This window comes from Neovison vison, chromosome 1 (genome assembly GCF_020171115.1).
Source record: "Neovison vison isolate M4711 chromosome 1, ASM_NN_V1, whole genome shotgun sequence".
In the NCBI taxonomy this organism is placed as follows: Eukaryota; Metazoa; Chordata; class Mammalia; order Carnivora; family Mustelidae; genus Neogale; species Neogale vison.
In genome coordinates, this window is record NC_058091.1 from 266590564 (window position 1) to 266610603 (window position 20040).

The following is a 20040-nucleotide window of genomic DNA, read 5'->3' on the forward strand; positions in this document are numbered from 1 at the left end:
ACTCTCAGCAGTGTGAAGTACCCTGAGTAAAGGAGTGCCTGCTGTGTCACTGTTCCAGAAAAGCACAGCCAGGGGCTCCAGTAAGACACAAAGCAGCCTTGCAGAAGACAGGGAGGGAGGGGGTCCTTCACAGGTTTAAATGCAGCTTCTTTAACACCTGTGGAAAACAAGGCAGGCTGGAAACACTTGTAGCAGGAGCTGAAGCTCTAACTCTTGGTTTCTGATGCCAACTCTGCCAATGGCAAGGTCTAATCCGTGTCACACAGCCCCAGGAAACTACCTGACCTTTCCTTCCACTGAACATTATGAAGTACAGTTGCGAACGGCACGTTCTAATTTGGGGTAGTCAAACTATCCCTATAAAACAATGTGGACTTGAGACCGAATACCAGAGACCGTGCACTAAAGCCTACGTTCTTTAAAAATCTAACCCGTTCTCCCCACTTCATTCCCTGTCTTCCCATTCCTGGCTTCCTTGAGGATTTCTGTCTTTAGTCTGTTTGAAGACTTGACTGTGTGTGGATTGCGGACTTGCCACGCTTGGGGAGTTGGAGGGCCCTGGGATGCTCAGGCGGTAGGAGGTGGCAGTCTAGTGAGTCTAGGTGGAGTGCTTGAGGCCGAATTCCCAAATGGGTGCTCGGTATTAACAAGCTAGAGCTCTAGGAGCTGGGACTGAATCATGGCCCTAGATCGTTAGCTAGAGGCTTCCTTGGCAGCGGGAGAGCAGGCCATGCCATGCTTTAGCTGAGAGGGAAATGTGAGCTTCCAAAGTTTCCCCTTGAGTGAGAGGGAAAAGAAGGTAGAGTCATATTTCTAGTTCTGGCTGGTAGAACTTAACTCCTATGTGATGGAGCTGATTCCTAGTTTGCAGGCCTCAGAAGGTTAGAAAATTAGAAGATGGAAATATTCTTATTACAGAGTATTCCAAACATTTGTAAAGGCAGACTGGTAGAACCAATGAACCCCGTGTATGCACCCCTAGCTTCACCATGACCAGCCTGCAGCCAGGAAGACTGAAATGTTTAGTGCTCTGAAATACGAGGCCATCCTCAGAGTTTCCAGAAACTCATGTTACTGGTTTCTCTGCTCGTCTCCTGAAGGGTTTGAAGCAACTGTTGGTTGGTGGCAAGTAATCCATTTCTCATTATCAGGCGCATCAATGCCGCTTGGTCTAGTGTGGATTCAGGGCAGCTCTTCACAGATAGAAGGAAGCAACAGGAAATTACCGCCTCCCTTTTTGGTACAGTTCCCTGAAGGCACAGATTTCTTTGCTGTGCATATACTTCCTCCTTTAAAGGAAAGGAAGGTGACAGAAGGACTAGACTTGTTACTACCATGGCACAGAGGAGGCAGACAGAAAAGGAGCAGACCCATCTCACCAAAATTGCTCCAGGATTTTACTAGGGTTTAGGGGTATGTATCAAGCACAGAGTAGTACACACTGACAGATGTAAGAAATAAGGGAGGGATGAGGTGAAAGGCAGGATCACAGAAGTGATTCCAGCAATAGGAGCATAGAACAAAGGTAAAACCAGGCTGACAGTGACCCCTGGCTGCAGGCCTACAGGCTGCACCCAAAACACTGCTCCCACGGCTCAGTGCTGCCTTTCTGGCCAACAGTGAGCTTAAGGAAGAAGTCAGATACCAGAGTAAGAGGGACAGAGGCTTAAGTCACTGATTTTTCTGTCCTAGGGGGTTTCTCAGATTGGCATTCTGGTCTTAGAGGGTTTACTGGACCCTTCCCTTTAAAGATCTTTCTTAAGGAGATTAAAGCAGCCATTCACTTGCACAGCTGTTCCCTTCGTCCTTGGTCTCCTATCAATGCCTTCCTCTTTGACATTCCAACTTTGGCTAAACCCGAGTCATAAAAGGATTTGTGGTCCTTCTTTTTTTTTGCTGAGCTAAGCCTGGTTAGCTCTTAGGATCAGACAGACAACCCTTGCAAGTCAATCTTCCAATCAGGTTTGCATTTAATACCTGCTGCCAGTTTCCCATCCCACGGCAGTCTATTCAGACCGTAAAATACCTCCAGAATATCCTTGTCTGGTCTTCCTAAATCAGTCTGAATTCCAGCATGACAGCTTTGTGAAATGTAATTCAGCAATAGTCTTAGAGGCCAGCTCAGGGACCCACGGAGCACCAGAAATAATCACCAGGCACACTAATCCTTCCAAAAGCAGTTCCCTACCTTCAAGGATACAAAATGTTGCAGGAAATAGGACTTTTGTCATAGACTAAACAAACATTCATGCCTTTGACTATACCTGAGTAACTCTGAAGGTCCAGTGTGTGAGGTCTTGTCATTTTACTGAAGCCCAATGCCACGATGTTCAGGTCATTAGCTAGTATGCTCGGCCACTCCCCAGCCTCCACATGTTGGCATGGTGTAATAGTCTCTACCCTACAAGCACAACAACTTGTAATCAAGATATGGCATTCTGCGGATGGGACAAGGAACAAAAGGATACAGGGGAAGAACCCAGGGGTAGTGCTTGTGATGGAAGGCAAACCTTGTATGGTAAGTAGTCTTCTTGGAAGAAGAAGGGAATCTTAAGAACAGAATTTAACCATAATTCAAATCCGTGATGTGAGGAAAAGGAACTAATCCACAGTGTCCTCCCCATAGAAAAAGCAGCAGATGAGTAGGACGTTGTTGCGGAAATAGTCCCAGTTTCCCAGGTGAACCTTCTGCAGGAGGCTCCAGTGAACAGAAGTCAGAGGGGTACTTAAGACACAGGTGGAGATACAGAGAAAACACAAGATTCAGTGGAAATGTGATCTGGGAAAAGGTGCAGAGGCTGAAAGGAGAGGACAAGGTGGGGATTCCTGGAAGTCCTGGACATATATAAATCCTTGCAGATATCTAAGATGTAAAAAGAAAATTTAAAGACGAGGAGACGTAGGCTTAAGAGCCAGGTCGAGTGCTTGATACCTGAGGGAATTCTACATGATGGCACATGATGGGCGCGATTGGTTTAAAGTGATTTTCTTTGCAAAGTATCTTTTTAAGTTTCATGTTTACAAAGTACTGGATTTTAAGAAATCCTAGCAGAGCCCTCTAAATTAGCCAGGACTTCACACCTACCCAAACAAAAACACTACTGTAGACACTTAACTGGGACCCTAAACTGCAGGGTGTCGAGGCCATTCTGGGCAAGACACAGGGAAGCCTAGATCAATCTCCTGGTCTTGACTGGGTGAAACCCAGCTTGCACTGCCTCCCACCACATTCTTGGGCAGGCAAAAAAATAGCACATAAACCTTCTGAGCTGACATTTGAATCACTTGCTGGGTCTTGAAATTTTGAGGAAAATGCCTAGTTTCTACTTACCTTGAGATAACAGATAATTGTTAACAAAGGAGACATTTTAAAAACCAGGGACTGATCATAGTGTACAGAAATCTGGAGACTTCTGGATAGTGATGGTTTTTCACACTAAGAACACTCCTTGTAGAATGCCTTTAATACCAATTCACTAGGTTTCTGGTAGAGGGGTAGGTGTTGGTGCTAAGAACATAAATATGGCCCTTACCTTCTAGGAGCTCAGAGAGGCAGACAGGGAATAGTAGATCATAGTAATTAAATAAAGTGTGTCTTATAGTCTTCAAGGAAATTCTAGAAGGTGATCCAAAATTATTTTGATCCACTGCAATATTGTTGGAGTAAGAACATACACAATATTAAACATTTCTATTCCATCCATTCTATTGTCAAACATTTTCAAAAGGTTTGTATCTATTTTTTTTCTCCCAGATTTGCAAGTAGAGAACTGTGGTTGACTTAAAAAAAAAAAAACAAAAAACAAAACACAACAAAACAACATTCTTTGGCTTAAGAGAATTAAGAAATTCACAATTAATAAAATTAAGAAAATTCACATCTAGTTAGATTCCCTTCCTTTCCTTTCCAGATGCATTAGTTGGCCCACAGTGAGATTTCCGTATGGTAGTGATGGAGGTCGTGGTGGAGGAGGTGGAGGAGAAGGGAGAGGAAGAAGGGGAAGGCCTGAGAAGCAAAACCTCTGGGGCCTGCAGCAAGGGTAGGGTCTTAGGGCAGGCTGTAGGTAGGCAAACACGTCTATCTCCCCACTCCCTGGAGGGTCAGAGAGGTGCTCAGGGATCTCAGCCCCTGCCTTTGCCACGTTTCAGCCATTACACTTAAAAGTCATAATCTGACAAAGTAGCTCTCAAGATGTGGTCTGAGGGCTGCGTCTGGCTCAGTCAGTAGAGCACGTGACTCTTGATCTTGAGGTCAAGAGTTCAAGCCCCACAATGGGTGTAGAGCTGATACTAAGAAAAACAAACAAGTGGGCTGAGGCTTCTCAGAAGTTCCTGAGACCCTTTCAGGTCTCCACAGGGTCAAAGCTTTTTTTGCGACAATACTAAGGGGGCATCTGCTTTTCTCACTGTCCTGCTGTCATGGGTATGGGCAGTGTAGGACTTTCCAGACTCTGGGACATGATACCGTAACAACCTGAGTGCAGAAAGATCTGAGAATCTTGCTATATTCTGTAAGCCCACATGTGAAAAGGATTTGCAAAAATGTAGAATAATGTCATTCCTCTAACTGACAGCTTTTGTTTTTGGAGGTATTTTTCTAAAAATATTAGTTATACTAACAGGGAATGTATTTGTTATTTTTAAAGGAATTACTTAAATATTTAAGAGAATCTGTTTTAATTTCTCATCTGGTCGACATCAATGGATATAATCCACATAAACTAAAACACTGTTTAGACTTTCTTGAGTGTGAGGGGGTCCCCAGGGCGGGGGGCGGGGGATGGGGAGGAAGAGCTGGGAGCTGCCATCCTGGCACTGCCTGCCGCACGGAAGGCCCTCACTGCTGAGGCTCTGGCAACTTCTGTGATTTCACACGCACACTCTGATTATTAGATGCCAGACTTACCACAAAGATAGCAAAGCAAAAGTAACCACGCTCTTTCTCCCTCTCCCTTATCCCTTGTTAACTCCACAAAGAATTTCATTTTCACAATCCGGACAGGCTCGGGGTATCACAGTTAGGACTGCATGTTGTTCTGCTACTGCGGACACTTGCGAAGGGGCTTTAAGGCACAGATCAAAGCAGCACTGCGTGCTTCACGCTGGGAGGCCACTGCAGCGTTCCTCACACAATGAGACGGGCACTTCCTTTCTAAGATGAAACCCGCACGTCACTGCCTTTGACATTCAAACCAGAGCAACGGGAAGTTTCTCACCGGCAATCCATGACTAGGGAAAAACCTCAACCTACCTTTGAAACCTCTGGGTTCACGTGGCCTAAACAATGATGGTTTGTTCTGGAATTTACATACCACCCTACCTGAAGGAAACTATTTTAGGTTGACACCGTTAAGACTGATTCTTGGGCAAAGACACTCACTTCATAATGATCTGCACAAACCTGAGGAGGCCCAAGACAGTCTGTGAGATGGAGTTTCTTCTGCATTCTAGTATGCGGTAGAATGGTCACTTCTTCAAGATCATCTTCGAGGTGGCAACCAAGACTTTGGGCAGATTTGTGGGCTCCAGTAACACTCAGCAACACTGCTCTTGAAGCCAGAGAAGCCTTCTGCTTTAGCTGTCGTTATGGGGACAAAATTCACAAGCCAGCTCAGACTGTCACAGAAAGCGTTTATTTACCACAGAGGAAACCAGGAGCTGCCGGAGCCCATGCCCGGCAGCCTGGGCAATGTGAGTAATCAGGGAGAGGGGACAGCAGGCAGGAACCCCAGGAATCGCATCTGGGTAGTCTCCAACCCGCAGGTCTGCTTGGGACGGGAGATTCTCTGGCTGGGCTCGCGTGTTATAGCTCAGGGAAGTCAGCTTGGACAAGCAGGCTTCATCCCAGACAAAGCCGAGAACAGCCAGAACCAAGGGCAACAGCTGCAGAGACACCACCTTAAAATGGGAATCAAATCAGGCTTATGACATCAGAAGTGCATTTCACCCTGATTATAAAACAAGAGGGAAAAGGGAGCACTGGGCCCTAGGAGATAGCCTATTTTTGAGATAAAACGCTTTTAAAAGTTAAATACTGGCAGGGCCTTCCCCCTTGCTAAATAGTAAGCAGCACATAATCTCTAAGCCAGCTTTACAAGCTACTGTTAACATTGTTATCTATTATTATTTGGATTTTGAACAAAATTGATGGAGTAGGAACCAGTAGAGGAATCCTGTTTGATCTGGAAATTTTCTGTGGAGAGTCCAAAAGGTCGAAGAACCAAGTTCCCAAGATCTTTTAGTTTACCTGCAATGTAAAAGGGAAAATTCAGATAAATATGGGAAATAAACAGAAGACCCCAACTGATCCTGCCTTATTATCTGATTATAAAATATAAAAAGCAGCTGCAGTTAAAGCAACTGCTGCTTTTAAAACTATGAAACTTTCAGTCCCCTTGGCAATGTCATCACTTCAGTACCCCCCACCCCCACCCCCGCGGCCATGCCTGTGATCTCAGAGACGATTGTGAGGGAGCCCTGCTGGCTCCCTCTGGGAAAGCACAGCTTCCTGTCCAGATTGGCTAGAGAACCAAGGACACAAACCCTGGGATGAATCATGGCCAAACTGACCACCACGGAGTTTGTATGCCTCAAGCTGGAGTTTTCAGGACTTTTGAGAGATTTACAGGGACTTATGCGGCAATATTTGAAACTAAGAGTGTTCTGGAAAATGTTGACTGGGATAGAATAATAAACAGTTTTGACCCTGTCTAAACTGTTATAATTTTTCTTGCAGGTCTGTTTCCAATGGAGAGGAGAATGGGGGTCAAAGGGAAAAAAATCCTAATCATCGGAGCTATAGGTTCCTTCCTGCCCTCCCACGTGTATCAACTTTATCCCTCTGAGGCCTCCACCTTGAAGTAAAGCCCAGGTAAAGAACTTACAGACACATTGCCTTTAAACGTCAAGGCCTTTTCTAATAATTCACGGAAAGAATTTTTGGTCTCAGTCTAAGATTTAGCCCCCAGAAGCTCTCCATATTCTGAGGAAGCTCCCAGAACCCAGGCTGACCATTCTGCAGGCAGGCTTCCCAACCCTAACCTGAACACATGTGCCGGGCGTGCCTGTTTACCGAGACTCGCCGGCACAGCCCAGCCCTGCACACAGGTGCCGGCCAGGGCACGGTCTCGAGTGGACGGATGCACAGGTAGGGGCCACAACAAGCACAAAAAGGAGGGGGCGTCCTCGGGCAAGTGGGAGGGACCCAGAGCGTTGGCAGTCTGTCCTGGGGTTGAGGAAGGAGGACGGGGAAGGGAGCAAGCAGTTCAAGAAGCCGAATGAAATGTCACCGCTGGCACAAGCCTTGGCTCTTCGGAGTGAGTGACGTGAGACTGAATCTCAAGACGTCTTCACATCACGCTGCCCGGGAGCAATAGCACCGCATCGCCCGAGCCGCTGGGACTGGCAGAGGCCGGGGCGCTCCTGGATGGAGGCCCACCGCAAGGCCATTTCGCGGCGCGGTGACCACGGAGCAGCCACTGTAGAGTATCTACCCTGTGGTGCAATGGGAGCTACAGAGTAAAGCTGGTTCTTGGCTTTTGGGATGCTCTCAGTCGGCCAGGACACACAGACACTAGGATGGGTGTGCCCCAGGCAGGAGAGCTCAGCGGCCCGTGCAGGGGCTGAGAGGAAGGCGTCTCAGGACAGACCACACGCGTCAGTGCTCAGAGGTACCGACCAGGCGTTACCGGGCGCTGGCGTGCCACCGCGTGTCACAGATGGGAAGGGGCCAAGCATTCAAGCTGCAGATGGAGAGGGACGCTGAGGGCCTTCAGCAGGTTTTCCCTCTGCCTGACTGGCTGCAGACCCGGCCCGCCACCACGAGCCTGGCCTTTGAGCCGAACTGATCCTGCGGAGACGCGCTCAGGAAAACGCGCTTCTCCCACTGCAGGCGGCGCGCACCCGTCCATGACCGAGCACGGCAGGGGCAGGCCAGGAACTCTGACAGGCGACTGTGGCTCCTCACGGTCTCTGCTACAACTTTCTTAGCACTGCACCGCTCCGAGACTTTTCCTGCGGGCTTCCTCTCTCCTCTGCAGGCACCTGACAGTTCTCTGCCCGTCCCCGCTGTGGGCACGTCCCCAGTCAGTCTCTCATCCTTCTATTCCAATCATGGTTCTGCTTCTCTGTGGGTCCAACCTACACACGGAGCTATTAGTCGTCTTCCTTCCTTCTCAGCCTTTTTAACATTCCGCAACAGTTTTACTCTATTATCTTGTGACGAGAGCACAGGCAGTTCCGCTTGCTCAAGAACACAAGGGACGCCAAGTGCCTGAGACACCTACTAGAGACACACGGTAGGAAAGTCTCCGCATCAGAAGACCACGGATTACCAGACCTGAATTTGACCCACAGTCCCAAGTTCACATGTGGGGCATCTTGCTGTGTGTGGTGGCACCAGAAGCGGCTGAGATGCGAAGGGGAAGACAGCCTTGCACGTGGAAGCCGAAGGTTCAGAGGTAAGCGGAGATACAGTGTGCCAGGAGAGCTAGTAAGAGGACTCCTTCCCAGGGGGCAGGGAGGAGGGGAGACCCGGCAGATTCCCGACTAAGAGTGCGCATCTGAATCACCACCCAAGGACCGACAGGACTGTAGACACTTGAGACCGAGGGAACGGACAGTGCAGGCAAACATGGTTTGAATAAATGCATACAGAAGGGCAGGCCAGGGCGAGCAGCGTGTCCAGTGGGCTCAAAGGCAGGTGGAAGGGCATGTCCTGGAGGGATCCTGTGAGCCAGGCCACAGGTCTCTGGTTCTTGTGCCATAGGGAAGGCCGCTGACGGTTTGAGAATTGAGCTCTCAGTTAATAACACTATGGCAAAGGGATGAATGAATCAGAAGAGGAAACCCTGGAGGTGGTTCTCACAGAAAGTTAGTACAACATCACAGGAAAGAAGGCATTTATTCACCGAACAAGTCCTGCTCATAAACAGGTACATAGTCACCTGAGTTTCCCTGATGCTGTTTAGAGTCAGGCTGGACGCTCGAGACTAGTGCGGCCACCTAGTCCCCAAGACAGGATCATCTGCCAAGTTAGCCTCTCTGCTGTCCTTTGCACTGGCTGCCACATTCGACACCTTCCCTATCTGGGTAGTACTCAATTGGGTTTCTTGATTTCTACTTCCAGCAGATCTGGCACCATCACTCAGCCAGAACGTGTCAACATGTCCCTGACTTAGAATCTCCTCTTGTTAGCTTAGATTGCATGCAGAGAGGAGTCCAGAACTGCTTGTGCTCAGACAAGAATGTTTAGGACAAGAGATCCAGATCTGATAAATATTAGTTTCTATGCCTCTAAGCATCACTGTATCACAATAACCCAATGGACACATCATGTGTAACTTGTCTTTGGAGATACTCACTGTGGAGTGGTCCATTTACTCCGAGGGGAGCCCGGAATGCCATTTATTTTCACCTCAAGATCCCTGGTGTTTGGGCCTAATGGGATACAGCTGAATCCTGACACAGCATTTCCTCTTATGAGGCAGGGCCTAAGCCACAAAAGCTATCTCTTGGTTTCTCTAAGTAAAAGGCTTATCAAGAGACAGCACAGAATATGGAAGATAAAAATCATAGCCAAATCAAATGCCTAGATGAGCTCTTGCGTGAAAGTGGAGGCTGACATAAGCCTGACAGAACTGTCAAAGAAGCGGGAATGGTTCTCCTGAGAGGAGGTGAAGGAGTGACAACAAGGAAATGAGGCAGAAAGTAGTGAAAATATACACACTGATACTCCCTGAGGGAATGTATGGCTTCAGTAATTTTAAGAGTCAGTGACAATGTCAAGACTTTCCTGTGACCTTGGGTAAGGGAGCTGGTTCTACAACCCTGTACCCCTACCCACTTGGTAAATGGTGACAACCCACGGTGAGCTGACTCATTTCTCCAGTGACAGCTTGTCCTAATAAACACCAGAAATGGAATGTGCAAAGGAATGGCTGGCCACAGAGAGCTGTCTGCGATCTCAAGTCTAGTGCATTGTGAAATATCTGCTTTTCCTTTTTTCTCTGCTGCAGCTATAGCACAAGAGGGGAAGGCAAAATTCATGACACACTGCTTCTGCTCAGGAGGAACTGCTCAGAGCAGAGAGGCTGACCACTCCTGGCCGCATCTCCGCAAAGCACCTCCATCACTCCCTTTGAGGTCCTCTCCTGGGCTGCCTGGACTCTGTCCCCACACAGCAGTCACATGGCCACACAGTGCTGGATAAACTCCAGCGTGGCCCAGAAACACGGAGAAGGGTTATCAGAACTCTGAGTGCTATGCTCTACCACCCCGCCCCCCGCCATCTCTGATTCAGCAGGATGGGGATGGAATCTGAACAATGTGCATTTTGAACGAGTTCTCACGGGAAGCTGGTCTGAGCAATGCATTCTGCGATCCAGCCCCTCCCAAATAACTTGCTTTTGTATCTGGCCAGTGGAATCAGGATGAGAAGCCTGGTACTGAAAACTAACTGTGGACACCTGTCTCTAGTGACTGGTGGGACAGGCTGCCTGGGCGGAGTGTCCCTCTTACATGATGTGAAAATAGCCCACGTTACTTTTTGGAGAAAGCAAACTTTATCTTCCACCTCGCAGTTCAAACAAGGAGATGACAGGAGATTAAGAAAGAACCGCAAACATACATGTACAGATTTTTAGCAATTCTACTTGTTTGAGATATCATGGCCAGGCCAGGATATAGGACAAAACAATTTACAAATGATGATGACAAAAGTCTTCATCCCATTCTTTTCTGTTTGCAACTGAGGTTTATCCAGAGATCTATGTCAGCATCATCATCTGGCCTCCCAAGTACACAGCTCTCGCCCTCATCTTGCTGCCAAGATGAGGCTCAGCTCATCACCCAGTGTGTACAGAGCTGAACCCCAGGAAGGCACTGGTCTGTCTCCCCTACAAGGTTAAGCAGCCAGGCTTCTCGAGGTGCTCCTGCATGCGGAGCAGACACTGAACCTCGGCCCTCGGTGTGCGCCAGCTGAGCTGAGGAGCTTCAGGGATTCTGAAAAGGTCTCATCAGTTCTACCTTTGAAATTGTTTTTACCATTTACCTAGGTGGACAAAAAATTTAAGGTTGTGAAGTGAAACTCAGAAATAAAATAGATACAGATACTCAGGAGGCTGTGCCTACCATCCAAATCCCATTTCAAATTATTACGTTCCTCAAACTTGCCTGGTTATTCTGATTATAATAAATGCTATACATCTGAACTGATACAAATAAAATACCACTCTTTTTTTTCTACTTTGTGGTTTCATGTAAGTTTTTTTCCTTGCTTTTATTTTACTAGCTGTTCTAATTTGGTGTAATCGCTAAGATCTTTAAAAAAAGAAGTTCTCTAGGGCACTTGGGTGGCTCAGTCAGTTAAGCGTCTGCCTTCAGCTCGGGTTGTGGTCCGAGGGTCCTGGGATCACGTCCTACGTCAGACTCCCTCCTCAGCGGGGAGCCTGCTCCCCCCTCGCCTTCCTTCCTGCTCCTGCTCTCTCTCTCGCTATTTCTGTCTCTCCAATAAATAAATGAAATCTTAAAAAATAAAGAGAAGTTCTCCTATTTAAAAAAAAAAAAAAGTGAAAATCACTAGATTTGAGCAAAGCCAAATAAATAGGGCATTGATTACTAACCAGTACTACCAGTCCCTTAAAAAAGCTTCGAGCTTCCCGGGGTGCTCTGGCCAGCACCACTGATCATACCCTAGGTCCTTTTAAAACTTACATTTCCTACCTCATCACAGCCACAAGGGTAATCTTCCAAGAGAAAAGGACAAAAGGAAACATAACAGTTGCTGACCGCTTTCCTCAAATCTGAAGCTGTTCCCTGTGACTACAAAGGGCTGTAGCACTAGGACTGACAGCCACTCTGGGTCTCCATGCCTGTCCTAATGATATTTCAAAATGATAGGCTAGAAAGGGAGGAGTGATTATGTTTAAGTATGTTTTTGCCCCCTTCTTTATTCCAATTGGGATTTTTTTTCCCATGGAGGCAGCTACATGGCTCTTCTAACAAAAAAGAAGTCAAGTTACTTGACTTGAAAAAGCAAGTCAAAGATTATTGAACAAACCTAAATAAAAGCTCACCTTGCTAAATAATTACCTAACTTCGTAAATGCCAATAACAAGCAGTGTTGAACAGTTTTTCAAATCTTTAACTGCCAATTTTTCAGCAGAGGCCAGCGTTTCCAGAGAAACCAGCGCTAAAAATTGTGCAGTCCACTGCAAAGCTTGCTCGGAATGTCTAAGGGATGGCATTATCTTGCAGAGTGAGTAGCCTCCAAGGATCTCACAGCACATGAAGCACAGTTATGTCCTCTGTAACAGGGAGGGGAGAACTTTAGGAAGCTTTTGTGGGGCTGAGGTTCCATACAGAGAGAGGTTTCTCCCTTTCAGGCTCTCCGATGGTGGGGAATGCCTAGAAGCAATATCTTGTTCATGATCATTATACTTAGGAAGAAGATGAAGGAATTCAGCCATTCACACTATTTCTGTGTAACAACAAACTGACATCATATTTACCACACAACGTAAACTGCTTACGTCTGATGAGAGGAGAATTCCTCACAGAAGCAACTGAGAATGGATTCGACTTGAATATTTCAAATGAAGAGGGCAATATAAGTAAAACCCAAAGCGGAGTAGAGAGAAACTTTAGCTCATGAGAATTTAGAGTGACTGAGCCAGCCAGGCAAGGAAAAATGAAGTTTTGATTCCATCTGGAATTGACAACGGCTGCAAGATTCAGTTTATATCCATCCCTTTAGGGTTTCATATTGGCTCAAAAAAATGGACCCATAGAACAACGCCTATGGGTCTTCTCCAAGTCCACCACGGCCACCCCGACATCATCTCTCTCAGCATGAAACACAGCTAAGTACATATACTATATTTTTTCTAGAACAAAGAGTCATTGTTAGAATAGGTAGAAAATGCTCTTTTCCCTCTTCTTTGAGAAAGAGCACCTCCAAAATAATTTTTCTGCTCCAACATGGTGTCAAATTTAAATATGTAATTAGGGAGTGTCTTTTGGAAAAACTGGGGTGGGCTCCAGACATCTCCCCAACTCTAAAAACAGTTCTCAGCAAGGGCCAGAGGTTGTGGACTGTCTATGTTTAATGGCTTCTCAATCAGCTCTGCTAGCAGAGTGATCCTTTGAAAAATATGTTCTCTTTCTCTGGATATAATGCCTAAAGGACTTAAGTAGCCAACCTCAATTTAAGATTTTTCCTTTAGGACCATGTGATTGCAATATATTAAATTCAGTTCACATGGTAATTTTAGAAAATACTCATAAGGAAGAGCACAAAACAGATCTTGAGCAGGGATATCTCAGGGTATGAGCAGAGTATGTTGGGTAGGTCTCTGTCCAAGAACTTTTACTCCCCTTGGTCAAGCAGACTATTCATGGAAGGGCTTCTCTGATTCCAACTATAAAATGCTTTGTCAGATACGAAACTAACCCATGAGTTCATCTGCCCTGCACTCCACTCACAGTCTTCCGTCCCCTCACTATTTACTCCTAATTGCTGCTTTCTCCAAACACTAAAGGAACTCTCAATGCCATTTTCAAAACAAACATTCTGTCGGTTCTGACATGATTTTGACTTGCAGTTTCTGTATTCTAATGAAATTAAGAACTAAAGTTGTTTACTCAGTGAAGAAACCCAACTGTTTTCATGAAACTCATGATTTGAAATAGAGGTTAGTGGGATCCCAGGTTGAATCACGTTTGTATTCCTGAATGTAGAAAAATTTCTCAAGAAAAACAAAATAGAAGTTTTGTTTTTCAAAAGCTGGCATCCTCTCTAAGCCACTCTAACCCTTCTGGAGTCAAAGCTCAGACCTCACTAGCACCATGGTAAGGTTCACACAACAAATGATGGACCCCAAAGCTACTTCTTCTTCTTCTTTTTTTTTTTTAAAGATTTTATTTATTTATTTGACAGAGAGATCACAAGTAGGCAGAGAGGCAGGCAGAGAGAGAGGGAAGCAGGCTCCCCACCCAGCAGAGAGCCTGATGCGGGGCTCGATCCTAGGACCCTGAGATCATAATCTCAGGCCGAAGGCTGAAGGCTGAAGGCAGAGGCTTAACCCACTGAGCCACCCAGGTGCCCCTCCCAAAGCTTTTTCTTTTCTTTTTTTTTTTTTTAACATTTCATTTATTTATTTGACAGAGAGAGATCACAAGTAGGCAGAGAGGCAGCAGAGAGAGAGGAAGGGAAGCAGGCTCCCCGCCAAGCAGAGAGCCCGACGTGGGGCTCGATCCCAGGACCCTGAGATCATGACCTGAGCCAAAGGCAGCGGCTTAACCCACTGAGCCACCCAGGTGCCCCTCCCAAAGCTATTTCTAACTGTTGTATTCTCCTCCAGTGAATACCAAATCCTGCTGTTCCTCACCCCACCTCCTAGCTACTAGGATCATGGGGAAAGGGAAGCCAACTTACCTAACATCTCTGCCTTTAGCCTTTCATTACGTTCTTCAATCTGTTTAGGTAATCTCTGAGGGGAAAAGAGGAGAAACAAGGATTGATGAAAAATCATTTGGCTTTATTTTGAATTAGATAAACAAGCTTAATGTGAGAGATCAGATGATGTACATATTAAGATCCTATTAAATACAGAAAAAAAAAGTATTTGTGGGTGAGCTACACAAACACAGGAGTTTTGTTTGGCTCACTGTTATATTCCCAGTTCTTGGCACACTGGCCCAAGGAGGACCTCAATAAAAATCTGGTAAATATACAGACAAAAAAATTTCTGAAAGAATGCATTCCAGATGTTTAGAGTGGTGTATTTAGGTGGTAGGACTACGGGTTACATATTTTAAATTTTTTGGCTGACTTGTATTCTTTAACTTGAAGTCCTTTCTTACTATAATCTAATTTGTTAAGAGGTGGTCGGATCAATATTGGCTATCTCTAAATGAATCGCCTACCTAGGATTTTTCAGTCTTGACACTACTGACATTCTGGACTAGGTCATTCTTTATTGTGCAGTAGGGGGTTTACAGCATCCCTGGGCCACTAGATGCCCAGAGTACCATTCCAGTCACTGCCGATTTCCCCGGAAACTAAATCATCCCACTTGAAAACCAATGATCTAAATTAGAGTCTTATATAGCTGCTTTTAGCTCTGTAATTGGCCACAAGTACTCTGCAATTTTAGTTTTAACAACCCAGTTATAATGATTCAAAATAAGATAAATTCTTTATGCACATAACAACCAATATAAAAGGCTCCCTCTTACAGAAGTTTAAAACCAATGTTGACAAGAATAAAGGCTACCAAGAGTTTGGCTAAGATTTTAAGAACTATTCCTCTTCCTCATTCAAATTAAAGTCAATCCTACCACCATTCAGAGATATTAAAAGTCAGATAAAGGATTAAAGCCGGTTTCAAACTGCTTATGTCTTTTAATGATCCAAATCAGTCTGTCTACCATTATTCCACTTCTCGATAAACAAAAGGTCAGTTATTATTGAAGGAATTCATCTCAAATGTAAAAACAAAGCAAAACAAAACCCAAATCACCTAGGACAGATCAGTCACCATTCCTCAGGTCTGAAATGAGTGGGAAATCCTGCGTTGCAGGGGCTCAAACACTCTCAGCAGCCAGACAGGAAATGTAAATAAGGAAAGGAATCCTCGTTTGGGCAGGCAATAGAGAGTGGTGTGGTCAGTGATGAAGTGACGAGTTCCAGCTGAATGCCAATATAGCTGGTTTCGGTTCCTGCTCCTCCTCCCCTCCTCACAGGGAAGACCATGTGAGGACCTAGCTACCATCTATAAGCCAGGAAGAGAAGCATCACCCAACAGCAAACCCTGCTGGAACCTTGATCATCCCTTCCAGCCTCTGGAACTGAGACGCTTTCTGTTCTTTAAGCCATGTAGTCCGTGCTATTTTGTTATAACAGACCAAGCAGACTGAGACAGGCTTGGACACAGGAGCATACCTCCCAGGTTTGGGGAAAAGCAAGCAGGTCAGTGGGGCTCTAAGAGAGTGAGAGCGAGTAAAGTGGTGGAAGTGAGGTCAGAAAGAAAGCAGGGGTCAGACTACGTGGGGCTTGGAGGGCTCATTCATCATTCCTCAATTTGTAGTAAACTGTTATAATCCACACGTGGTGCTGGGCATATAACAGGGAACAAAATCCTCAGGTACTGACAAATAATCACATAAATAAATGTGAATAAGGTACACCAATAAATAAGCTATTTAAAGAAAAATTATAGGGCCCCTTGAAGGTTTAGAACAAGGTCACCCAAACCCAGGGACCAGGGAGGCATCAGAAATATCTCCCTGAGGACAAGACCTCTCCACTAAAATCTGGGGGTCAACAGGATTTAATCAGGGAGGCATGGATGAAGAGCTAAAGGAGGGAAGAGGATTTAAAAAAAAAAAAAAAGCGCCTCTGTCTTCAACTCAGGTCACGATCCCAGTGTCCTGGGATGGAGCCTCGCACAGGGCTCTCTGCTCAGCAGGGAGCTTGCTTCCCCGCCTCTCTCTGCCTGCCTCTCTGCCTACTTGTGATCTCTGTCAAATGAATGAATAAAATCTTAAAAAACAAAACAAAACAAAAAAACCCCACATATAACAAAAGTCTGGCTTAAATAAAACAGGTTTGTGGCTTCCTTTCCCCACTGCTGGAGGCCTGCGATCTCTGCTGTGCACAGGCGTTTATGATGGACCTCTCCATCCTAATGGCTCTCTGAAAAGTCTGGCATGAAGAAACCTATTTCATGAAGCCCGTGTTTCCCAAACTTATTTGAATACCCACTATTTGGGAGGCAATAATGCTTATACATCCGATTCTGTAGCATGTCTTTTAGAATATATGTTGCTGTGCATGTTAGAGATTAAGAGCACTGCTAAACTAGAGGCACAGATCTGGAGAGTTAAAAAAAAAATTTTTTTTAAAAGACTTTATTTATTTGAGAGAGAGTACGAGTGGGAGGGGCAGAGACAGAGGGAGAAAGAATCTTAAGCAGACTCCCTGTGGAGCCCAGCGTGGGGCCTTATCTCAAGACCCTGAGATCATGATCCCAGCTGACACCAAGAGCTGGACACTCAGCCGACTGCAACATCCAAGCACCCCTGCAGTTACTTTGAAGGGGGAGAAAATCAGTAACATTTAGCTAATTCACAAGTGACATAAAAATATTATGATGTTTATTAGAACCAAGAGGATCTGTAGTGTCATGGACAAAAGTAATTTTAATAAAGATAAGAAGGCTAATCTGGAATAAATTTAATTGGAAGTATGCTGGCCATATGATAGTAAATAGAAACTTGGTGACTGAGAAGGATGGGCAGAAAACCAGAAGTTTATTACCTCTAATATTCAGACTCATTTTGGACTAAAATTGTACAAGATTTCTGTAGCCCAACAATGAAACTGAGTTCTTGTTAACCCTATGGATTAAAGGTTTACACAGTTAATACTTAAAGAATGGAGATTAAATGGTACATGGTCACAGAGGGTCTGTGACCACCACTTCAAAGTTAGGTCTCCCATATATTTGGTACGCCCTTAAAAATATAGAAAGGGAAGGTAGTTTGGTCCCAGAGGATTATTTAAGATTCAATGAGTAGCAACACAGGGAACAGAACAAAAAATATTTTTTAAAAATCATGTTTACCATGCAAGCTTCTCTTGCTTGATGTATGGATGGATCTTTTTCTAATATGGATTTATAGTCCTCCAGGGCTTCATCTAGCTTGTCCGTTTTCTCATACAACTCCGCTCTCCTCAATATTGCCCTGATATAGCCGGGGTTTAACTGAATTGCTGTAAAAAGAGAAGAAATCATTGTTACCATGAAGAAAAAGGGCCTTTGTGTCCAGCGATATTGTGTTTCTTTATTAACCATCCTCCAAGGGTCTAAAAGGAAAAGTCATTTGTCAAAGGCCACACCTGGCACTGGCACACTTTCTCTGTAAAGGGCAAGACAATACATAATTTCCATTTTGCAGGACAGACCATCTCTGTCACAACTACTCAACCCTGCTACCACAGACCATATAGAAGTAAATAAAGATGGCTGTGCTACAAGAAACCTTAGCTTATGGATACTGAACTTTGAATTTCATGTAATTCTCCTATGTCACGAAATATTTTGATTTCCAACCATTTAAAAATGTAAAACCATTTTCAGCTTGGGGCCTGTCCATAAGCAGGTGGCAGGCTGGATCTGGCTTGCTGGCTGTAGTTTATGAAACCCCGGTCTACATCTGAAGTCCTGTTTTCACATACCTGCCCTTTGTCTAGTTCAGAATAGGCGAGAACACAGAACCCACGTTCACAGTGGAAAAGTGAGAGAGAATTTTAAAGTACAAATTAAAGAATCGAAGGAAAAAAGAGTTTGGTGGCAGACTCTGTTATCATTCTCTCTTTTCTAGGCCTCAACAACCGAGGTTATGCCTTGACTACCAAGGTTATATTTTTGGCTAAACCCTCACTGTTCCTTCAGACTTCTGTTACAACACCTTTAGGTCACTGATGCTTAATATCCTTTCCTTTATCCAGCAATGCCTGCCCTTCTAAAAATCCAAGCCCACGTTTTGGATCAACTATACTGCATTTCTCCTACTCTTTTGAGTTGTTTCTTTTTCTGTTAGAAAGCAAGGTCAAGCCTCCATAACTTTTTTTCCTTCAAGTAATATACTCAGTTTTTATTCATATATGTTTTCAGTAATGATTTCTTTAGTATCTAATATCTGTATCTCATGTAGTGTATCTCTGGAGTATAGTGGTAAATAAGACAAAGTTCTCCTTCACACAAAGCTTTAAGCTACTCTAGCGGGCAAGAGGAGACAGCATACAGGTATGTAATTTCAGAGTCACAGTGCTACAGAGAAAAATGAAACAAGGTAGTAAATGCAAGTGAAAGGGAAAATAAGGTAACTTCAGACAGTGGTGAAAGTCTATGAAAAGGCAGTATCTGAAGGAGACCAGCCATTTGAAAGGAGAAATATACCAGGGAGAGGGACCAACAAGACTAAAGGCTCCAAAACAGTGACAACCTTGGCATGTTAGTGATGCAAGCAAAGACCAGATCATGGAGGCCTTGTTGGCCAGGAAGGAAGTTACACTTTTTCTTAAGAGAAAAAGTCATTCCAGTGGCTTTCCTGAGAAGCCACTGGAATGGTTTCAAGCAGACTAGAGATATTATCTGATTTACAGTTTTAAAGGACTTCTCCCCCTGGCTGCAGTGTGGAGGCCAAGAATGAAAGCAGTGAGGAAGCTGACAGCCTACTGTAGTAGTCCAGATGACAGAGAATGCTGGCTAAGCTGGGCATTGTGGAGAGGGAGAGAAAAAGCCAGATTAAGTACATGTCTTTGAATTAGACCCCACAGGACTTACAATTAATTTAACTATGTGGAATGAAAAAAAAGAGAATAAGCAAGTGAATGGGTGGTAATGCCATTTATAAGAATGAAAAAAAGCCTAACTGCAAGTTGTTTATGGGTATGTGGGTGAGTAGACTGGGGAGGTTCCAGTCTGTTCTAGATACCTTAAATCTATAATGCTTACCAGACATCCAAGAATCTTGAGATGTCGAGTTTGCATGGAACAGAATTAGTTCCAGCCAACATATAATAGGTAAAAAGAACTTTGCTAGATTCAAAGGTACTAGCAGTTTCATTCAGATATCAAGAAATACCAAGTAAAAAGAAAGAAAGCCAACAGAGAAGGTGATTAATTAAAGAAAAAAAAAAGAACAGGAATTCATGCCGAGCATAAGTAGGACTAGATAACATACAAAGTACCTACTAACTCTTGAATTCTCTCAGAAAGTATTATCCAAACGATGGAAGACTGAAAAAAAAATTCTAAAAACTAGTAATTTCCTAGAAACTCAAGAGTAAGATATAAAGAAAGGTGATTATGTGTGTTCTCCAAACCAAGCTGGTCAGAAAGGAAAGACAGTCTGGGCTATCTGCAAAATTCTGGATAAAAACCCAAACCAACCAACCAACCAAAACCCAGAGATCCTACGGCTGGGAGCATCTCTATAAGTTAGTGGGATGAAAAGACCGTAATAGAATTC

The 20040-nt window shown here is 44.7% G+C and overlaps 1 protein-coding gene across 2 annotated transcripts in view; it reads right to left on the reverse strand.

Moving 5' to 3' along the window:
- Nucleotides 1-5614: 5614 nt before the first annotated feature.
- Nucleotides 5615-20040, reverse strand: part of TTC1 (tetratricopeptide repeat domain 1) — a 45250-nt gene continuing 30824 nt past the window's right edge. For both annotated transcript variants that reach the window (XM_044230375.1, XM_044230365.1), the window contains exons 6-8: nt 17628-17776; nt 14435-14489; nt 5615-6247 (exon numbers count right to left, since the gene is read on the reverse strand). In XM_044230375.1, coding sequence (XP_044086310.1) covers nt 6114-6247; nt 14435-14489; nt 17628-17776 — 338 coding nt within the window. In that variant the 3' untranslated portion in view covers nt 5615-6113. The remainder of the gene's footprint in view (nt 6248-14434; nt 14490-17627; nt 17777-20040) is intronic.